General features: G+C 43.8%; 1 protein-coding gene across 1 annotated transcript; it reads left to right on the top strand.

Moving 5' to 3' along the window:
• Positions 1-11,094: 11,094 nt before the first annotated feature.
• Positions 11,095-16,274, top strand: LOC109750664 (uncharacterized). Its single transcript, XM_020309626.4, has 3 exons — positions 11,095-11,410; positions 15,650-15,799; positions 15,992-16,274. The coding sequence occupies exons 1-3, from the start codon at positions 11,192-11,194 to the stop codon at positions 16,067-16,069; spliced, it is 447 nt and encodes a 148-aa protein (XP_020165215.1). The 5' UTR covers positions 11,095-11,191; the 3' UTR covers positions 16,070-16,274.
• The last annotated feature ends 1,072 nt before the right edge of the window (positions 16,275-17,346 follow it).

The raw sequence follows: 17,346 nt of genomic DNA, 5'->3' as shown, positions 1-17,346 counted from the left end.
TTGGCACAAACACTAATTAAAAAATAAAAACTCATCTAACCAGAGGCTAGAACAAATATTTATTCCTAAACAGAAGCAAAAAGCAAAAAACTAAAAATAAAATTGGGTTGCCTCCCAACAAGCGCTATCGTTTAACGCCCCTAGCTAGGCATAGAAGCAAGGATAGATCTAGGTAGTGCCATAGTAATAGGATAGATCATTAAAACTCATTTCATATTCTCTATGTTCAGCATCAAGTTTCCTTTGAGGCAAGCAAAAGTAATCAAAAGGGCTAAATATAATGGGACAAAAGTCCCCAAGATCAATTTTAGGAGGTATAGGTTCCTCCTTCGGCCCTTCGTATTGCACAACCAATTCATCATTATAAGCATTCTTTTGACAGAACTTTGTGAGCCTATACTCAAGAGAATATCCTAGCTCATTATTTCGAATAGCCAAATCATCATTAAGTTCAGAAATTCTATCAACTAGAACATTGGTAGGGACCTTTTTTCTAAGGTTTTCATTGAAAGCAACATAGTCTAGAGATTGAAAACGCATTATTTCTTCTTGATAAAAAAGGATAGCCTCTATGGGAGGATGGCCAACGTCCACCCTATAATGTGCAAAGATTTCTTTGGCCTCTTTTATTATAAATCTGAACTCAAGAGCCAAAAAGATAGTAGCGGCACGCTTAACAGAAGAATGCTCTATATTAGAAAATTCTAGGAAAATCCTTTGTATGCAAGGGTGCAAATGCATAAATTGCCTTTCAAGTTCAACTATAAGCATGGCAATAGCGTCCGCAAGACTACTAGTTCTATAAAGAATGGAACTGCCCATAGAAGGCAAAGCACCGGCACAAGTAAAGAAATCTTGAATAACCCCTTTTCCAATAATATTACCACTACCAATTCGAAAAAAATTTGTATGCAAGGTAGGGGGTTCTTTAGCAGGAGCATCAAAATTTTCCATGATATTATTATTGTCCATATCGACAATAATTTCCCCAATTTCAGACATAACGACAGAAAGAGCGAGGGGCAAAAAGGAAGGAAGAAGGCGAACGGAAAAGAGAGGGCAAATAAAACGGCAAGGGTGAAGTGGGGGAGAGGAAAACGAGAGGCAAATGGCAAATAATGTAATGCGGGAGATAAGGGTTTGTGATGGGTACTTGGTATGTTGACTTTTGCGTAGACCTCCCTGGCAACGGCGCCAGAAATCCTTCTTGCTACCTCTTGAGCACTGTGTTGGTTTTCCCTTGAAGAGCAAAGGGTGATGCAGCAAAGTAGCATAAGTATTTCCCTCAGTTTTTGAGAACCAAGGTATCAATCCAGTAGGAGGCTACACACGAGTCCCTCGCACCTACACAAACAAATAAATCCTCGCAACCAACGCGATAAGGGGTTGTCAATCCCTACACGGTCGCTTACGAGAGTGAGATCTGATAGATATGATAACATAATTTTTTTTGTATTTTTATGATAAAGATGCAAAGTAAAGTAAACAAAATAAAAACAGTGCTAGAAATAGCTTGTTGTCGGGAGATTAATATGATGGAAGATATACCCGGGGGCCATAGGTTTCACTAGTGGCTTCTCTCGAGAGCATAAGTATTTACGGTGGGTGAACAAATTACTGTTGAGCAGTTGACATAATTGAGCATAGTTATGAGAATATCTAGGTATGATCATGTATATAGGCATCACGTCCGAAACAAGTAGACCGACTCCTGCCTGCATCTACTACTATTACTCCACACATCGACCGCTATCCAGCATGCATCTAGAGTATTAAGTTCATAAGAACAGAGTAACGCTTTAAGCAAGATGACATGATGTAGAGGGATAAACTCATGCAATATGATATAAACCCCATCTTGTTATCCTCGATGGCAACAATACAATACGTACCTTGCTGCCCCTACTGTCACTGGGAAAGGACACCGCAAGATTGAACCCAAAGCTAAGCACTTCTCCCATTGCAAGAAAGATCAATCTAGTAGGCCAAACCAAACTGATAATTCGAAGAGACTTGCAAAGATAACCAATCATACATAAAAGAATTCAGAAGATTCAAATATTGTTCATAGATAAACTTGATCATAAACCCACAATTCATCGGTCTCAACAAACACACCGCAAAAGAAGATTACATCGAATAGATCTCCACAAGAGAGGGGGAGAACATTGTATTGAGATCCAAAAAGAGAGAGGAAGCCATCTAGCTAATAACTATGGACCTGAAGGTCTGAGGTAAACTACTCACACTTCATCGAAGAGGCTATGGTGTTGATGTAGAAGCCCTCCGTGATCGATGCCCCCTCCGGCGGAGCTCCGGAACAGGCCCCAAGATGGGATCTCACGGGTACAGAAGGTTGCGGCGGTGGAATTAGGTTTTTGGCTCCGTATCTGATCGTTTGGGGGTACGTAGGTATATATAGGAGGAAGGAGTACGTCGGTGGAGCAACGTGGGGCCCACGAGGGTGGAGGGCACGCCTGGGGGGGTAGGCGCGCCCCCCTACCTCGTGGCTTCCTGGTAGCTTTCTTGGCGTAGGGTCCAAGTCCTCTGGATCATGTTCGTTCCGAAAATCACGTTCCCGAAGGTTTCATTCCGTTTGGACTCCGTTTGATATTCTTTTTCCGCGAAACTCTGAAATAGGCAAAAAACAGCAATTCTGGGCTGGGCCTCCGGTTAATAGGTTAGTCCCAAAAATAATATAAAAGTGTATAATAAAGCCCAATAATGTCCAAAACAGAAGATAATATAGCATGGAGCAATCAAAAATTATAGATACGTTGGAGACGTATCACCTTGCCCTTCTTGGCATTAACACCCATACCCATATTATTATTATTCTCATGAGCACCCTCTCCCGCTTTCACGAAGACTTCTTTGATTGGGATAGGTTGCTTGGTCTTGTTCTTCTTCTTCTTCTTCTTCTTCTTCTTCTTCTTCTTCGACTTGGGTACATACCCAAGTCCTTCCTTTGCTACAACTTCCTTTTGATTGCCAACAGGTCATGGAGATTCTTCTCGCCTTGTATACAAGTCACAAGGCCTTTCTCTAGTTGATCTTTCAAATTGGCATTCTCCTCCACAAGGTGCACATGCTCACAACAAGGGTTAGTAGCATTTGCATTATCAATTAGAGAGAAAGGAGGACATGTAGCTATCTCCTTGGTTAGCTTCACTTGGAGTTGATCAGGAGACTCCTTGAGGGAAGTGTGAACACTCTTTAAGACTTTGTGAGCCTTGTCGAGTGTATCAAACTCCTCTTTGAGTTTCTCATGATCAATCGCAAGTGCAACTTTCTCAGATTTAAGCACATGAGAAAGAACATTAGAATGATCAAGATCTTTTTGCAATTTAGAAAGAACAACGTTGTGTGACTCCTCAAGAGCCAAACGAAGTCCTCGCTCTTCCTCAAGAGCAATGGAAATATATCCAATCTCATCGGCATAATCACGACTATGTCCTTCCAACTTGGAGATAGTATCCTCATGAGACTCAATGATATCATTAGCCTCACCAAGTTGTTCTAAGAGAGCAACAAAGTGCTTCTTGGGTTCACCCTTGAGCTTACTCAAGAATTTTTTAAACTCATTCTGATCAACATTCATCACCTCACTATCATGTACATAATCTAACAATGAGGGAGTAGTAATGATGGTGGTTCTGATGTTGGGGGTTACCTTGTTGATACCTTTGTCCATAAGGCACTTGACGATGAGGTTCTCGTTGGGGGCACCGAAGAGAGACACCTTGGAAGGGGAAGAGGTGGCAGTGGCCACGGTTGCCGTTACCATTCCTTCACCACTTGTATCTTCATCATCATCACCGGAGGCATACTCTTCTTATGCCACCAAGCCCTTTTGAGGTATCTTCTTGGTCAAGTTGTTCTTGTTTGGGAAGGACTTGGCTTTGTCTTTGCGAATGAGTTTGCCACCGTTGTCTTCCCTCTTATCATAAGGACAATCCACCACAAAGTGACTCACATTGCCGCAATTGTAGCACTTCCTCACTCATTGTTTGTTCTTTGACCCACTTGAGTTGTTCTTGGAGAAGTTGGGCCTTGAGTGTCTCTTGTTCCCCCAAAATTGCCTTGACGCAAGAGCCATGTGCTCGTGGTAAGCATATTTGGTGTCTTCGGGGAAACTCTCTTCTTCTTCCTCCTCTTCTTATTCCGGAATGGCCTTTGCCTTCAAGGCAAGGTTGGGAGAGGCTTTGTTTGACCGGACACGAGCTAGAGCATTGTCGGCGGTCTTGTTCATGATGTTCATGGCAATGAACTCGTCCAACACTTCACTTGAAGACAAGGTGTGGAAATCCGGCCTTTGACGAATCACGGAGGACATGGCCTTGTTGAAAGGCATGATGGCCTTTGAGAAACTTGCGCTTTGATCCAATTGTCATCCGTATCCTTGCTCCCATGATCTTGAATAGCAACCGCAAGAGTTGTCACCCTCCGGTAGAGATCACGAGGATCCTCTTCTTCTAGCTTCACAAATTCATCGGCCTCATCAAGAACCACTTCAAAGTTGGACCGTTGGATGCTTGAGATCCCCTTGTACATAGATATGTTATGTTCCCAACAATCCTTTGCACGAGTTAAGGGGCGCAAGTGAGATAGATCTTCGGGAGGAAGCGCACCTTGAAGGATGAACAAAGCAGAGTGATTGTATCGATTGATCATGCGGGTAGAAGCCTTGCTCGATGATTCTCCAAAGATTTGTTGAGTTGTGATTCAAATGAGACTTGATGCGAAAAACCCAATTAGCAAAATCACCCTTAACAAGATTAGGAGGAGGACCAAGGTGGTTAATATGCGGTGTAGGGACCGGCCCTCCATAGACCGGTGGAGGGGGAACCGAGGCATAAGTTCATGTCCCATTATTGTTTTGAGGGGGAGAGGTTTGAGTACCTTTAGCCGCCTCCTTACCGGAATTTGCCACTGACTCCGATGCGGTGGGATTAACCACAAGCAATGGACCGGGAGAAGTTTTCAACCCCTCAAGTAATTCTTTAAGCATGGACTTGACCTCGGTCGTCATAGACGTCTTAAGTGAAGCCATAGCTTCATTTAAGTCGTCTCGTGTGATCGAAGTCAACTCCACGGCCTCAGGCACTTCCTCCTCTGTGTCAACCATACTCTTCGGGTGGTTAAACCCTTAATAACGAGAAGAGGCTCTGATACCAATTGAAAGGATCGATATGGTTGACTAGAGGGGGGTGAATAGGCAACTACCACTTTTTAACTTTTCTTAGCAAATTAGGGTTAGCAACAAATAGGTTGTCTAGATATGCAACTAGGTGAGCAGCAACACAAGCAAGACAAGCAAGCAAAGGATACAACACAAGTAAAGCTTGCACAATGTAAAGGTAAGAGATAACCACAAGTGGAGACGGTGAAGACGAGGATGTGTTACCGAAGTTCCTTCCCTTTGAGAGGAAGTATGTCTCCGTTGGAGCAGTGTGGAGGCACAATGCTCCCCAAGAAGCCACTAGGGCCACCGTATTCTCCTAACGCCCTCACACAATGCGAGATGACGTGATTCCACTAGTGGTGCCCTTGAAGGCGGCAACCAGACCTTTACAAACAAGGTTGGGGCTCTCTCCACAATCGAATTGGAGGCTCCAACGACACCATAAAGCTTCACCACAATGGGATGTGACTCCGAGGTGACCTCTACCGTCTAGGGTGCTCAAACACCCAAGAGTAACAAGATCTGTAAGGGATTAGTTGGGGGAATCAAACTTCTCTTGGTGAAAGTGTAGATCTAGGCCTTCTCAAGCAATCCCTAAAGAATCAACAAGTTTGATTGGTTAGGGAGAGAGATCGGGCAAGAATGAGCTTGTGAGCAACAATGGAGTTTGGGGGAGGAAGAGGTAGTCAACTTAGAGAAAGAAGACTCCTTTTTATAGTGGGAGAAGGAATCCAACCGTTATGCTCCCACAGACCGTGCATAGTTTAACCTGAGCAAGTCAGGGGAACGGTAGTGCCGCCGGAGCGGTACTACCACATGGAGCTATACCCGATACCAGCAGTAGTAGGGGTGGGCAGGGCGGTAATGCCGCTAGGAGCGGTACTTCCACCACGAACTGCCGCCCTACTTCTGCCCTAAGGATAGAACAGTCCAGAACAGACGAAATAAGCGGTACTTCCCGCGGTACTAGCCAGCGGTAGTTCTGCTGGAGCGGTACTACCGTGGCTAGCAGAGGTACTTCCGCTTAGCCTATGGGTGTGTGGTAAACCCGCGGTAGTTGAGAGGCAGTTAGCTCCGTAGTACCTACCATGGCAAACTACCGCTCTACTACCGCCCGTTTACAGAACCCAGAAATTAGGTGGAAGTAGGAGCCACACTGCTCAGCGACAGTACCACTAGAGCGGTACTACCGTTGAGCAGAGCGGTACTACTGCCTATCATGTTCTGACAAAGTTCAAGCACAAAGGAAGAACAAGCTCAATTGTTGGGAAAGAAAGGAGGGTGCAAGGGAAGTGTACATGATGATTCCACCCAAACCTTTTCGAAGCGGACCCCCTCTTAAATGTACGGTGTTCCTACGACTCAAGTCCACCGAAAAAGAAACGAAGAAAACACCGTCTTTATATATCTCCAGAGGGATTCAAATCGTCTTGTGCAACAAGGTAGCTTATGTGAAATGCTCAACACACACGATTAATCCGCAAATGCATTGTCATCAATCACCAAAACTACTAAGGGAGAAATATACCCTAACAAAAAGGAAGCACAATAGGAAGTTGTCCTCTCTTTATTCTCTCTTCTGCTCTGGAGGCACCGCAGGGACTCCGCCTTTGGTTGTTTTGCTCCATTCTTTTATGGTAGATGATTATCACATTAACTACGCGACTTCACTATCATTCTGGGATTTCTTCCATAAAATATTATTTCCTCCAAAAGGCGGTACCACGCCAAGCATGCTGCCATCCCAAGTGTCCACCGCCCCGAGCACAAGCACACTGGATCGGCGCATGCGGTGCGCCCACCTTCATGGTGCACGCCCACACCGGCGTCTAGCATGCACTGAGAAAAATCGCTGCCGGTGGCCACACGCATTCACAGTGCACGCACATACCGGCGGCTAGCATGCAGACTGCACGCATGCACAGGCACTAATTGACGCAGGCAAGAACACACACTGCACCGGCGTCCACGCATACAACAGGGCACGAACGAGCCGCTCGGGCTGGACCGAGCCATACGCAAGACGAGCATACTAACAAAAGAGGTGCGCAAAGGCAATAAAATCCCACAAAGTCTACCTTGTAGGCACAAAATAAATATTAAAATCATCACATAAATTGGGCTCATCAACTTCCTCAAGGTTAAGTCTTGCAAAAAAGTTCAGGAGTTCGAAAAATGTTCATAAATCCGGAAAAAGCTCTTGAATTCAAAAAACAAGTTCACGCAAAATTTGAGAAAAAGTTCATTAATTTGATAAAAGTTCATGAATTTGAAAATAAATCAAAATTTTGGTAAAAAATCATGAATTTGAAAAAGTTTAGAAAAAACTAAAAAAAACTTCAAGAATTTGTTTTCACGAATTCAAGAAATAGTCATGAATTTAGAAAAAAATCATGAATTTGAAGAAAGTTTGCGACTTTTGTAAAGTTCATCAATTTATAAAATTTGCAAATTAAGAAAGAAAAGGAAAAACGAAATATAGAAAACAGAAAAAGAAAAAGAAAAAGAAAAAGGAAAAAAAGCTAAACAAATGAAATACCGGCTGGAAGCTTATGAGCTTCCCAAAACCAGCCAGAAACTATGCAAAAGTCATAATGGTTCAGCGTTATTTTGGGGTGTGGGGAGCTCCAGAGCAATTAGTTGACAAGTGCTCCTTCAGGAGTCTCGCAACGATCGCTTGCGAGTGGGCTGAGAGCGTGCTCTCGGCCGCCATCAGGTGTCGCGCTCTGAGCGCTTCTTCCGGATTTTATTTTTTATTTTTTCGCACACATTTTCGGCTTTTAAACAGGTTTTCCTGATTTTTTTTGACTTTTTGGTTTTCACCGGTCTTCCTTAACTTTTGGGTCAATTTTACTTTTTCAAAAAAGAACTTTTTTAACGGTAAAATGCGTTTTTTATTCCGCGAGAGGCATAGTTTTGCTTTTGCGAGAGGCACAAACCATGCCTCTCGAAAAACAAAAAAAATGCATTTTATTTTTTCTTTCTTTCGTGAGAGGCACGATTTTGCTTCCGCGAGAGGCACAGTTGTGTGCTTTCGCGAGAGGCACGGCCTCGGAAAGGAAAAAAAACGTATTTTCTGTTTTTTTTCTACCACAAGAAGCACAGTTTTACTTCCGCGAGAGGCACGACCGTGCCTCTTGGAAACGAAAAAAACACGTTTTCTGCTTTTTTTTTCTTCCGCGTGAGGCACGGTTTTGCTCCCTGGAGAGGCATGACCGTGCCTCTTTCGAAAAGGAAAAAACCGTGCTCCCGGTTTGATTTTAAAAAAAAAGTTCGTAAAAATCTATTAACATGGGATCTTGTTTTGAAGTTCTTGACGCAAGGAATCCAACAGTGAAAACGGTTCGAGATTTGGATGCACGGTTTAAGAGATAAAATGTTTTGAATAAACGAATCTACGAAAAAAGGGAAAACTCCCAGTTTCCCACAAGTGGCGCGTTGCACCACTTGTCACAACCTGAGGAGGTGGAAGTGATCTTTGCAATGAGTACTCCGCAATTAGTGATTCCAGGGGAGCTCCTACTGGGTGCGTGAGGTGCTGGCGAACTAGCAGCGCGCACCCCCTCCCTCCCGCGCGCCCCTATTTAACTGGCCCATGAGCGGGGCAGGAGCGCCAACTTTTTAATTTTGTTTTTTGTTTTTGCTTTTTCTCCGTTTTTCTTTTTCTTCTTTAAATAATTCGAGTTTTTGAAAAAAATTCAAAATTCAAAAAAAATGCGCATTCCGAAAAAGTTCATGGAGCCAAAAGTGTCCTTGAATTCGAATAATGTTCATGAATTTCAAAAAATGTTTGTCAAAAACTAAAATGTTCCCTAAAATTCAAAAAATGTTCGTTGTTTCAAAAACATGTTCACGTACACCAAAATGTACATAATTTCAACAAATATCCGTAAATTTGAAAATGTTCAAAATTGAAAAAATAAGCAATTTTTAGTTTTGATGAAGAAAATTTGAAATTTTGATGATTATCGGACAAATTTTGAATTAGATGAACATTTGTAGAAATCAGTGAAGAAATTTCGAATTAGATGAACATTTTTTGAAAATGATGAAAACAAATTCGAATTTAGTGAAAAAAATTAATTCGATGAACAAATTTTGAATTTGATGAACAATTTTTCAAATCCCAATGAACAACAAATGAATTCGATGAACATTTTTTGGGGTTCGATGAACACAAAAATACTTGTGAATTTGAAAAGAAAATTCACAAAAAAATGTTGACGAATTTTAAAAATGTCATGATTTTATAAAATATTCATGAATTTACAAAAATATTCATGAATTCATAAAATGTTCGTAAACTTTAAGGGTGTTCGCAGAAAAAGAAAAGGAAAGAAAAAGAAAAGTTAAAAAGAAAAAGGAAGAGAAAAGGGAAAAGGGAAAAATAAAAAAAGTAAAATAAACATAAAAGAAAAATAGAAAGGAAAAGGAAAATAAAGAAAAAATCAAAAGGAAAATAAAAAACGGGTATAGGGAAGGTTCTAGAACCTTCCCAAAATCGGTATGGATAAAATACTATATTGGGCCGGCCAAATACTCGATCTGGCTATTAACTGGCACATAAAGCGTCGAATAGGAATTGGCATGCGCTATTTCCTAGGGCACAATTACTTTTATGCCTTTGGTTATATGCATTAGGATAATTTTTTTCTTATCAAATTTGATATTCAAATTCTAGGGTCAAATTGTCTCTTCATAGCAGAAAAGAAAAACATTCTCTTCGTCAGGTGGCAAATTAGGAAAAGCGTAGAATGCATCATAAATCCTAAAACTATCCCAGGTATGTCAGCTTAGTCCTATAACTTTGAAACTGCACTTTTTGGTCCTAAAACTATTGGAGGTGTGTCAGTCCTATAACTTCAAAACTGGAGTTTTAGATCCTAATGCTATTGGAGGTGTGCCAGTTTAGTTTTATAACTTTGAATCTGCAGGCCAGCGGTGGCATGATGGCTTGAGTTCCAGCGAGGAGAGTAGACCGGTCATCTCAGCCTCACTTGTAGTAGCAGAATGACACGTCACACAACGTCCAATTGCTACCCACCTGTGGCTGCTATTGGGGTTGCGTCATTCTCACCGACCTTTGCGTCAGCTTCGCGGTTTCCGCGCACTCCTCTGCATCGTCCGGCAGCAGCAACAATTCCCCACTTGTTGTCATGCTCGTGCCAAGCAACAACCTGCACGACGAGCTCTGAGGGAGAGTGTAGGGGTAAAGACAATGTCATGAGAGAGAGAGGTGGTATGGCGTCTTCCATCCCGATTGGCTTGGGGTCTCCCCGGCGGCCGCGTCGTCGAGGGAGAGGGATGTCATCCTCCATGCTGACTGGATCGGGGTCTCCTCGGCGGCCGCGCCAAACCTTTCAGCGAGGCTGCCCTGTAGCTCATGGTCATGCAGGGTGTTGGGCGTGCAGGTTGCAACACACACTGTGCTATGGAAGCGTATAAACCACTTTTGGGAAGTAAACACATATAAAGGGCTCATTTGAAAACAAAAATGCAGCATAGATGCTGGACATGCTAGCTTAGGACTTGAGATGAACAAACTTAATTAGTTTTGCGATTCAAAATTGCATTTTCGAATTTATAAGACTGAACTGACACACCTTCAATAGTTTTGGGATTCAAAACTGCACTTTTTAAAGTTATATGACTAAACTGATACACCTTCAATAGTTCTTGAACAAAAACTGCAGTTGTAAAGTTATAAGACTAAACTGACACGCCTACCGGAGTTTTAGGACCTATGATGCATTTTACTCTTAGAAAAATTTGCAACTTCTTATTTTCTTCGAGGTCAATATTCACAGAAAAGAAAAACTCAGCACCGCAGCCAGAAGCGACCCGCGATTGGCCCGACGGTGGTCTGTCCCACCTGTCAGCGGCCGAGCAGCGCACCTTCACACCGGTGACAACGCGCGTGGCTTGCAGGAAGACCACGGCCGCAGCAGCCTCTGCTCTCTCGCGTCTCAACCCCTCTCCCTCTCCGACGATTCGAAGCCACTTCCGATGCCGGCGATCGCCTGCGGCGCCTGCGCGGCTGCCTTCCTCTCCTCCGCCCACGCCCGTAGCCCTCCGCCGCCTTCCGGGAGCTTCCGGAAGCTCGTCTCGCCCACCCCCAGGCGGCTAGGGCACCGGCTGGCCGCTCCTATGGCCTCCACCGTCGACTCGCCCGGCAGTTCCTCCGACTTCGCCAAGCGCATGGACCGCGCCTGGCTCATCTCCAAGGTGCGCGCCTGAATCGCTGCTCCAATTTTCTCTCCGCGTTGATGCTTGCTTATCAATGCCTTAACTGAAATAGGCAAATTGTGGCGAATTTCTCGCGCGAATCTGCTCAATTAAACACTCCTTTTGGAAAACTTTGTTGGTTGTCTGATAAATTCAGTGGCGCAAGATTCCAGGATTCATATAGTCTGTTGATGGTGTTGAATGGCGAACTCTGTATTTGGAAACATTGGTTCAGTTGAGCTTGCTGCACCTCTGCAACTACTCCCTCTGTAAACTTATATAAGAGCGTTTAGATCACTACTTTAGTATTCTAAACGCTCTTATATTAGTTTACGGAGGGAGTACTTATTAAATACCGCAGTAATAAGTGCAATACTAGGACTTATTTCTAACAAAGTTTTGACAAGTGCCTGTGTACTTGTATATGTTGAGTAAATAGGCAATTTTTCGACTAATTTAATCCATAGATAAATCACTAGCATGGCATTGAAAGAATTAACGACATTCTGATTCTGATCTAGACAAGCACGTACTATGCAAACAGTAGACACATCTACACATAATGCTAGTACTGCTAATACGAAAATAAACATGAGCGGGATAAACGTGTTATACCCTCCAGTAGGCCAGGCAGAAGCCGCGGCCGCGGCGTCGTCAGCTGCCTTCTTGTCGGTCTCGAGCTTCTCGGCGGCGAGACGGTCGGCTTCGGTCTGAGACATGGTGTTGACGAAGACGACGCGGACGTAGAGGAAGTAGCGGATCGGAGGCGAGCAGTCGCGTGGTCGCTTCCCAAAAACCTATTCGCCCCTCTCCCATACAGGATCCGGAGAGGCGGGGTTTCAGAGACCTGCTCTCCCGTCGACCGTGTACGCGGCGGACGGGATGGAGTCACCGGCGGCAGCGGCAACAAAGGAACGACGGTGGGCGTATAGCGTGGAGCAGATGTGATCTGTTCGTGGCGGCTAGGGTTAGGAGACACCTCACACTTATATAGGCGCAGCCGCGTGGAGAGACGTGGGCTCGACCCACGTCCGAGTCCGTGACAGCCCACGATCCGACGTCTCAAATCGTGGCCCAGCTATCAGAAAACTCTCCATTACCGACTGTCAAAAATAGGCGCATAGGTGTGAGCTCGGCTCGGCTCATCCCGCAACCCGCGGCGCGTTGTGACAAGGCGTGGCGTGGCGAGGCGATTGACGGAGGAGTGCGCGAGGGCCTCTTCTCTTCTCAAGCTCCAATAGCATGTGGAAGAGAAACCATTAAAAGGAGGTCCAACTCCTCTCCATCTTCTGGGGTGGGACCAAACTTCCCACTACACCTAGTGCCACTAAACCCACATGGGCCCTTAGAGATTTTCAGAAATTGTTAGATGGGCCCTAGGCTATATTTGGAATTACACAAAAAAGAATTTTCATCGGAAAGAGGTCTACGAAGACTTGGGAAAACGTCGACATTTGCTGGCTTATTTGGCAAAGAAAAATAGAGTACGTTATAAGAAATTAATCGGTCCGTTGAATATTCGGGAGCAGTAATTTATGCCTAGGGCCCATCTAACAATTTCTAAAAATCTGTAAGGGCCCATGTGGGTTTAGTGTGGGAAGTTTGGTCCACCCCTGAAGATGGAGAGGAGTTGGACCTCCTTATAAGGGTTTCTCTTCCACATGCTATTGGAGCTTGAGAAGAGAAGAGGCCCTCGCGCACTCCTCCTCCGCCGCTCGCCTCGCCACACCACGCCTCATCACGACGCGCCGCGGGTTGCGGGAATGAGCCGAGCCGAGCTCACACCTATGCGCTTATTTTTGCTAGTCAGTAATGGGGAGTTTTCTGACAGTTGGGCCACGATTTGAGACGTTGGATCGTGGGCTGTCACGGACTCGGACGTGGGTCGAGCCCACGTCTCTCCACGTGGTTGCGCCTATATAAGTGTGAGGTGTCTCCTAACCCTAGCCGCCACGAACAGATCACATCTGCTCCACGCGCTACGCCCACTGACGTTCCTTTGCTGCTGCTGCCGCCGATGACTCCATCCCGTCCGCCGCGTACACGGTCGACGGGAGAGCAGGTCTCCGAAACCCCGCCTCTCCGGATCCTGTACAGGAGAGGGGCAAATAGGTTTTTGGGAAGCGACCACGTGACTGCTCGCCTCCAATCCGCTACTTCCTCTACGTCCGCGTTGTCTTCGTCAACACCATGTCTCAGACCGAAGCCGACCGTCTCACCGCCGAGAAGCTCGAGGCCGACAAGAAGGCAGCTGACGACGCCGCGGCTGCCACCGCCGCCGCGGCTTCTGCCTGGCCTACTGGAGGGTATAACACGTTTATCCCGCTCCTGTTTATTTTCGTTTTAGCAGTACTAGCATTATGTGTAGATGTGTCTACTGTTTGCATAGTACGTGCTTGTCTAGTTCAGAATCAGTATGTCAATAATTCTGTCAATGCCATGCTAGTGATTTATCTATGGATTAAATTAGTCGAAAAATTGCCTATTTACTCAATAGTATACACTTTGTGGGAAAGTTCTCAGATGTTGATCTGCTTCAAACACGTTAGTTTGGGAACTTGGGATCCCTTGCTAGTTTTGTTTGTTGAGGTGAATGAAGTGCTTGCAGACACTGTTGCCCCTAGAGCTGTCAGCATTTTGGAGTGCATGCATCAGACGTAGTAGTGATTCTGTTAGAATGAGCTGTTCCACACAATCACCAAATGTGTATGTACTTTATGTGAGCTTTGAACAGCTTGATTCTGCATTGCTAGTTACAACTAGTTATCCATGTCGTAAAGAGGTACTAATTGATCAGTCGTGTAGTTCTGCATAGGGCGGTAGTGTAGTGGTAGGCTTATTGCGGTTGTTCCATTTTGAATCATGTATTCTACCAGGAATCCTTCTGAAATAAAAGGCGGATGTTCCAGGAATACAACTATAGAGGAGTGCTTATATCTTTTCTCACTGTTCTGTGAACTAATTCTTTTTTTTAATGGATTTTAAATTTTCTTTTGAACGGTTCGAGTCCTGCAAATAGCCTCTTGCAGAAATGCAGGGAAAGGCTGCGTACAAAAGACCCAAAGTGGTTGGACCTTTCTCTGGACCCTGCCCAAGCGGGAGCTACATGCACTGGGCTGTCCTAACGGCTCTGTGCACTAATTCTAGAGCACCTGTCATTCATTAATGCTAAGGGTAGATTAATAACTTAAACAGAAGGCTTGGGAATTTCTCGCGTGAACGTACTGAATTAGATACTCCTTTTGGAAAACTTGGTTAGGTTTTCCGATAAATTCGTTTGGCGCAAGAGTTCAGGATTCATATATTTTATTGATGGTGTTGGCTGGTGAACTGTGTATTTGGAATCATTGGTTCAATTAAGCTTACTGCACCTCTGCAACTAATAAATACCGCAGTAATAAGTTCAATAGGACTTATTTCTAAGAAAGTTTTGACAAGTGCATGTTTACTTGTACACACTTTCTGGGAAAGTTCAGATATTGATCTGCTTCAAACATGTTAGTTTGGGAACTTGGGATCCATTGTTAGGTTTGTTTGTTAAGGTGAATGAAGTGTTTGCAGACACTGTTGGCCCTAGCTCTCAGAATTGTGGAGTGCATGTATCAGACATAGTAGTGATTCTAGAAAACCGAACTATTTCACACAATCACCAAATGTGTATGTAGTATGTACTTTGTGTGAGCTTTGAACAGCTTGATTCTGTATGAGTAGTTGCAAATAGTTATCCATGTAGTAACCAAAGAGGTACTAACTGCTAACTCTCATAGTTTCGCAGAGGGCGGTAATGTAGTGGTAGGCTTATTGGCGCTGGTCCATCTTGAATCATGTATTCTAACAGGAATCCTTCTCAAAGTACATGCTTGCAGATTCTGTTAATATAATGGACAACGATCTAGTTTGGACATGATGGACCAGGAAACGGGAGTGCCACAGTTTGTCCACATCTTCTCTAAAACTGTAACTAGGGAACAATGTATGATTTAGGTTCTTTTGAACGGGTATATGATGTAGGTTTGTACATTGTTTTAATATGCTTTAGAAGAAATATATGGTTGTTTACTTGCATTTGTCTTGCATAAAAGGCAACCTGATAAGTGTTATGGTTTCTTGTAGTTCCATCTTGTGATTCTGGTAATAGGAAAACAAAGTCGAACGGCAGCACGGTTACAGAATTTTTCATTCTTCTTACAACATTACCCTTTTGCTGTAATCTTACATTCATGTTGTGGTGATATGCAGCAACCAAGTCCGACTTCTTGTTCATCTTGTCAATCCACTGGCGATGTGGAGTGCAGGTGGTGTGCAGGCACAGGCTTCTTTATCCTTGGCAACAATATGTTGTGTGAAGTACCCTCGAAGAATACAAGATGTGTGATTTGCTCTGGAAAGGTAGTGTAACTACAAGTCTATAAATTGTACTGTGTGGTACATGATCAAATCCTGCATTTGCGTTTGATGTCATGACTATTTCATGTGAAAAAAACAGTAACATGTTTTATATTGATACAAAATTTTACCTGACTAGATGGTAGTAGTATGTTATATTATTGTAGCACACATTACATATTCATTTGATTCCAGGGCTTTTCACGTTGCGCTGATTGCAAGGGAACCGGGTTTCGCGCCAAGTGGCTTGAAGAGCCCCCTGTTGACAAATGAACATCAGAAGTCAACCATAAACTTTACTATTTTACAGTACCTCTGTCCAAATTCCTCTGTTTGTAAACGATGGCACAGTAATCATTTTGTGATTGCGTCGGTTCCATCGATGGGGGTGAAATGGTGTCAGTTTTTCAATATATCTTTTGTGTAAGAATGTGAATAATGTTTCTAGCTCCTGTCCCATCATATCCCTCTAACCAAATGCCACCCTGTTCTCCGAAGCAGAGCTTGATCTGTTGCTGCAGAGGGTGTTTCGGAATTTTCGCATCAATGATTTCAACTTGTTTTAGTTCATTTTCCCCTTCCCCTTATAAATTGCCAATCTGGGAAATAAATCGTGGATGACAAATGACATTATCAATTGGGCCTTTTTCTGTTTAGGGGTTTTCCAATGGTGCAGCAACATTTATCTATTTTCGTTGTGATGTTTGCATACAACCTCTGTACCAAAATGTAAGACGTTTCTTGGTTTTGCATAGGGCACAAAAAACTTCTTATATTTTGTTACGTAAGAGTTGGAAGTAATTCATGCTCCGCTTTCTCTCTCTGCGTAGTTTAGCGATCTAGGTGTACAGAGGGAGCTGGGGGACAACGGAAGCAGAGGATCAAAGGCTTGCCGGACCGTCTTTCTCCTGGTGCTAGCCTTGTAAGGATGCAAGTGGCAGCTGGCAAGGCACAAGGCCAGACTCCCAACAACAACAAAGCTTGCTACTCGCTATCCTTTAGGGCCTCTTTGATGCACAGGATTTCAGAAAGGCATTAATAAGAAAAATATAGGATTGCAAAGTCATACCCACCTGAATCCTAGAAGATTGAATTGGCACCACAGGAAAAACGAAAACAAAATCTTTCCAAGAGGTCAGGGTCAATGGAAATTTCCATATGAAATCTAGTGTAATATTCGTTAGGAAAGAAATGATACAAACCAATGAATCAAACAACCTGCACAGGAAAAAATTCCTGACGATTCAAATCCTCAAAAAAATCCTATGATCAAAGAGGCCCTTAAAGAGGCTTGTCGGACGCGCTATCTTGGATTGTTCCAGTGCCCTTTCACCACCAGGGTTGCATACACGATGCAAAGCTGATGCAGAATTCATTTCTGCTTTTTGTTTTTGTTTTTAGCAATCTATTTTGTTCTGTATGTGTTCCTTGTTCCTTGCAGCTTTGTTACCTGCAACTATAGTTTTTAAGTGTTGCGTTGTTACAACTTACAGGTTTTATTTAACCGTTTGTGTATGTTGCATACGGGTGAGGATTAATTGCAGGATGAC

The sequence above is a fragment of the Aegilops tauschii genome, chromosome 5 (genome assembly GCF_002575655.3).
Source record: "Aegilops tauschii subsp. strangulata cultivar AL8/78 chromosome 5, Aet v6.0, whole genome shotgun sequence".
Taxonomy (NCBI): Eukaryota; Viridiplantae; Streptophyta; class Magnoliopsida; order Poales; family Poaceae; genus Aegilops; species Aegilops tauschii.
This window is presented reverse-complemented; position numbering and strand designations above follow the sequence as displayed.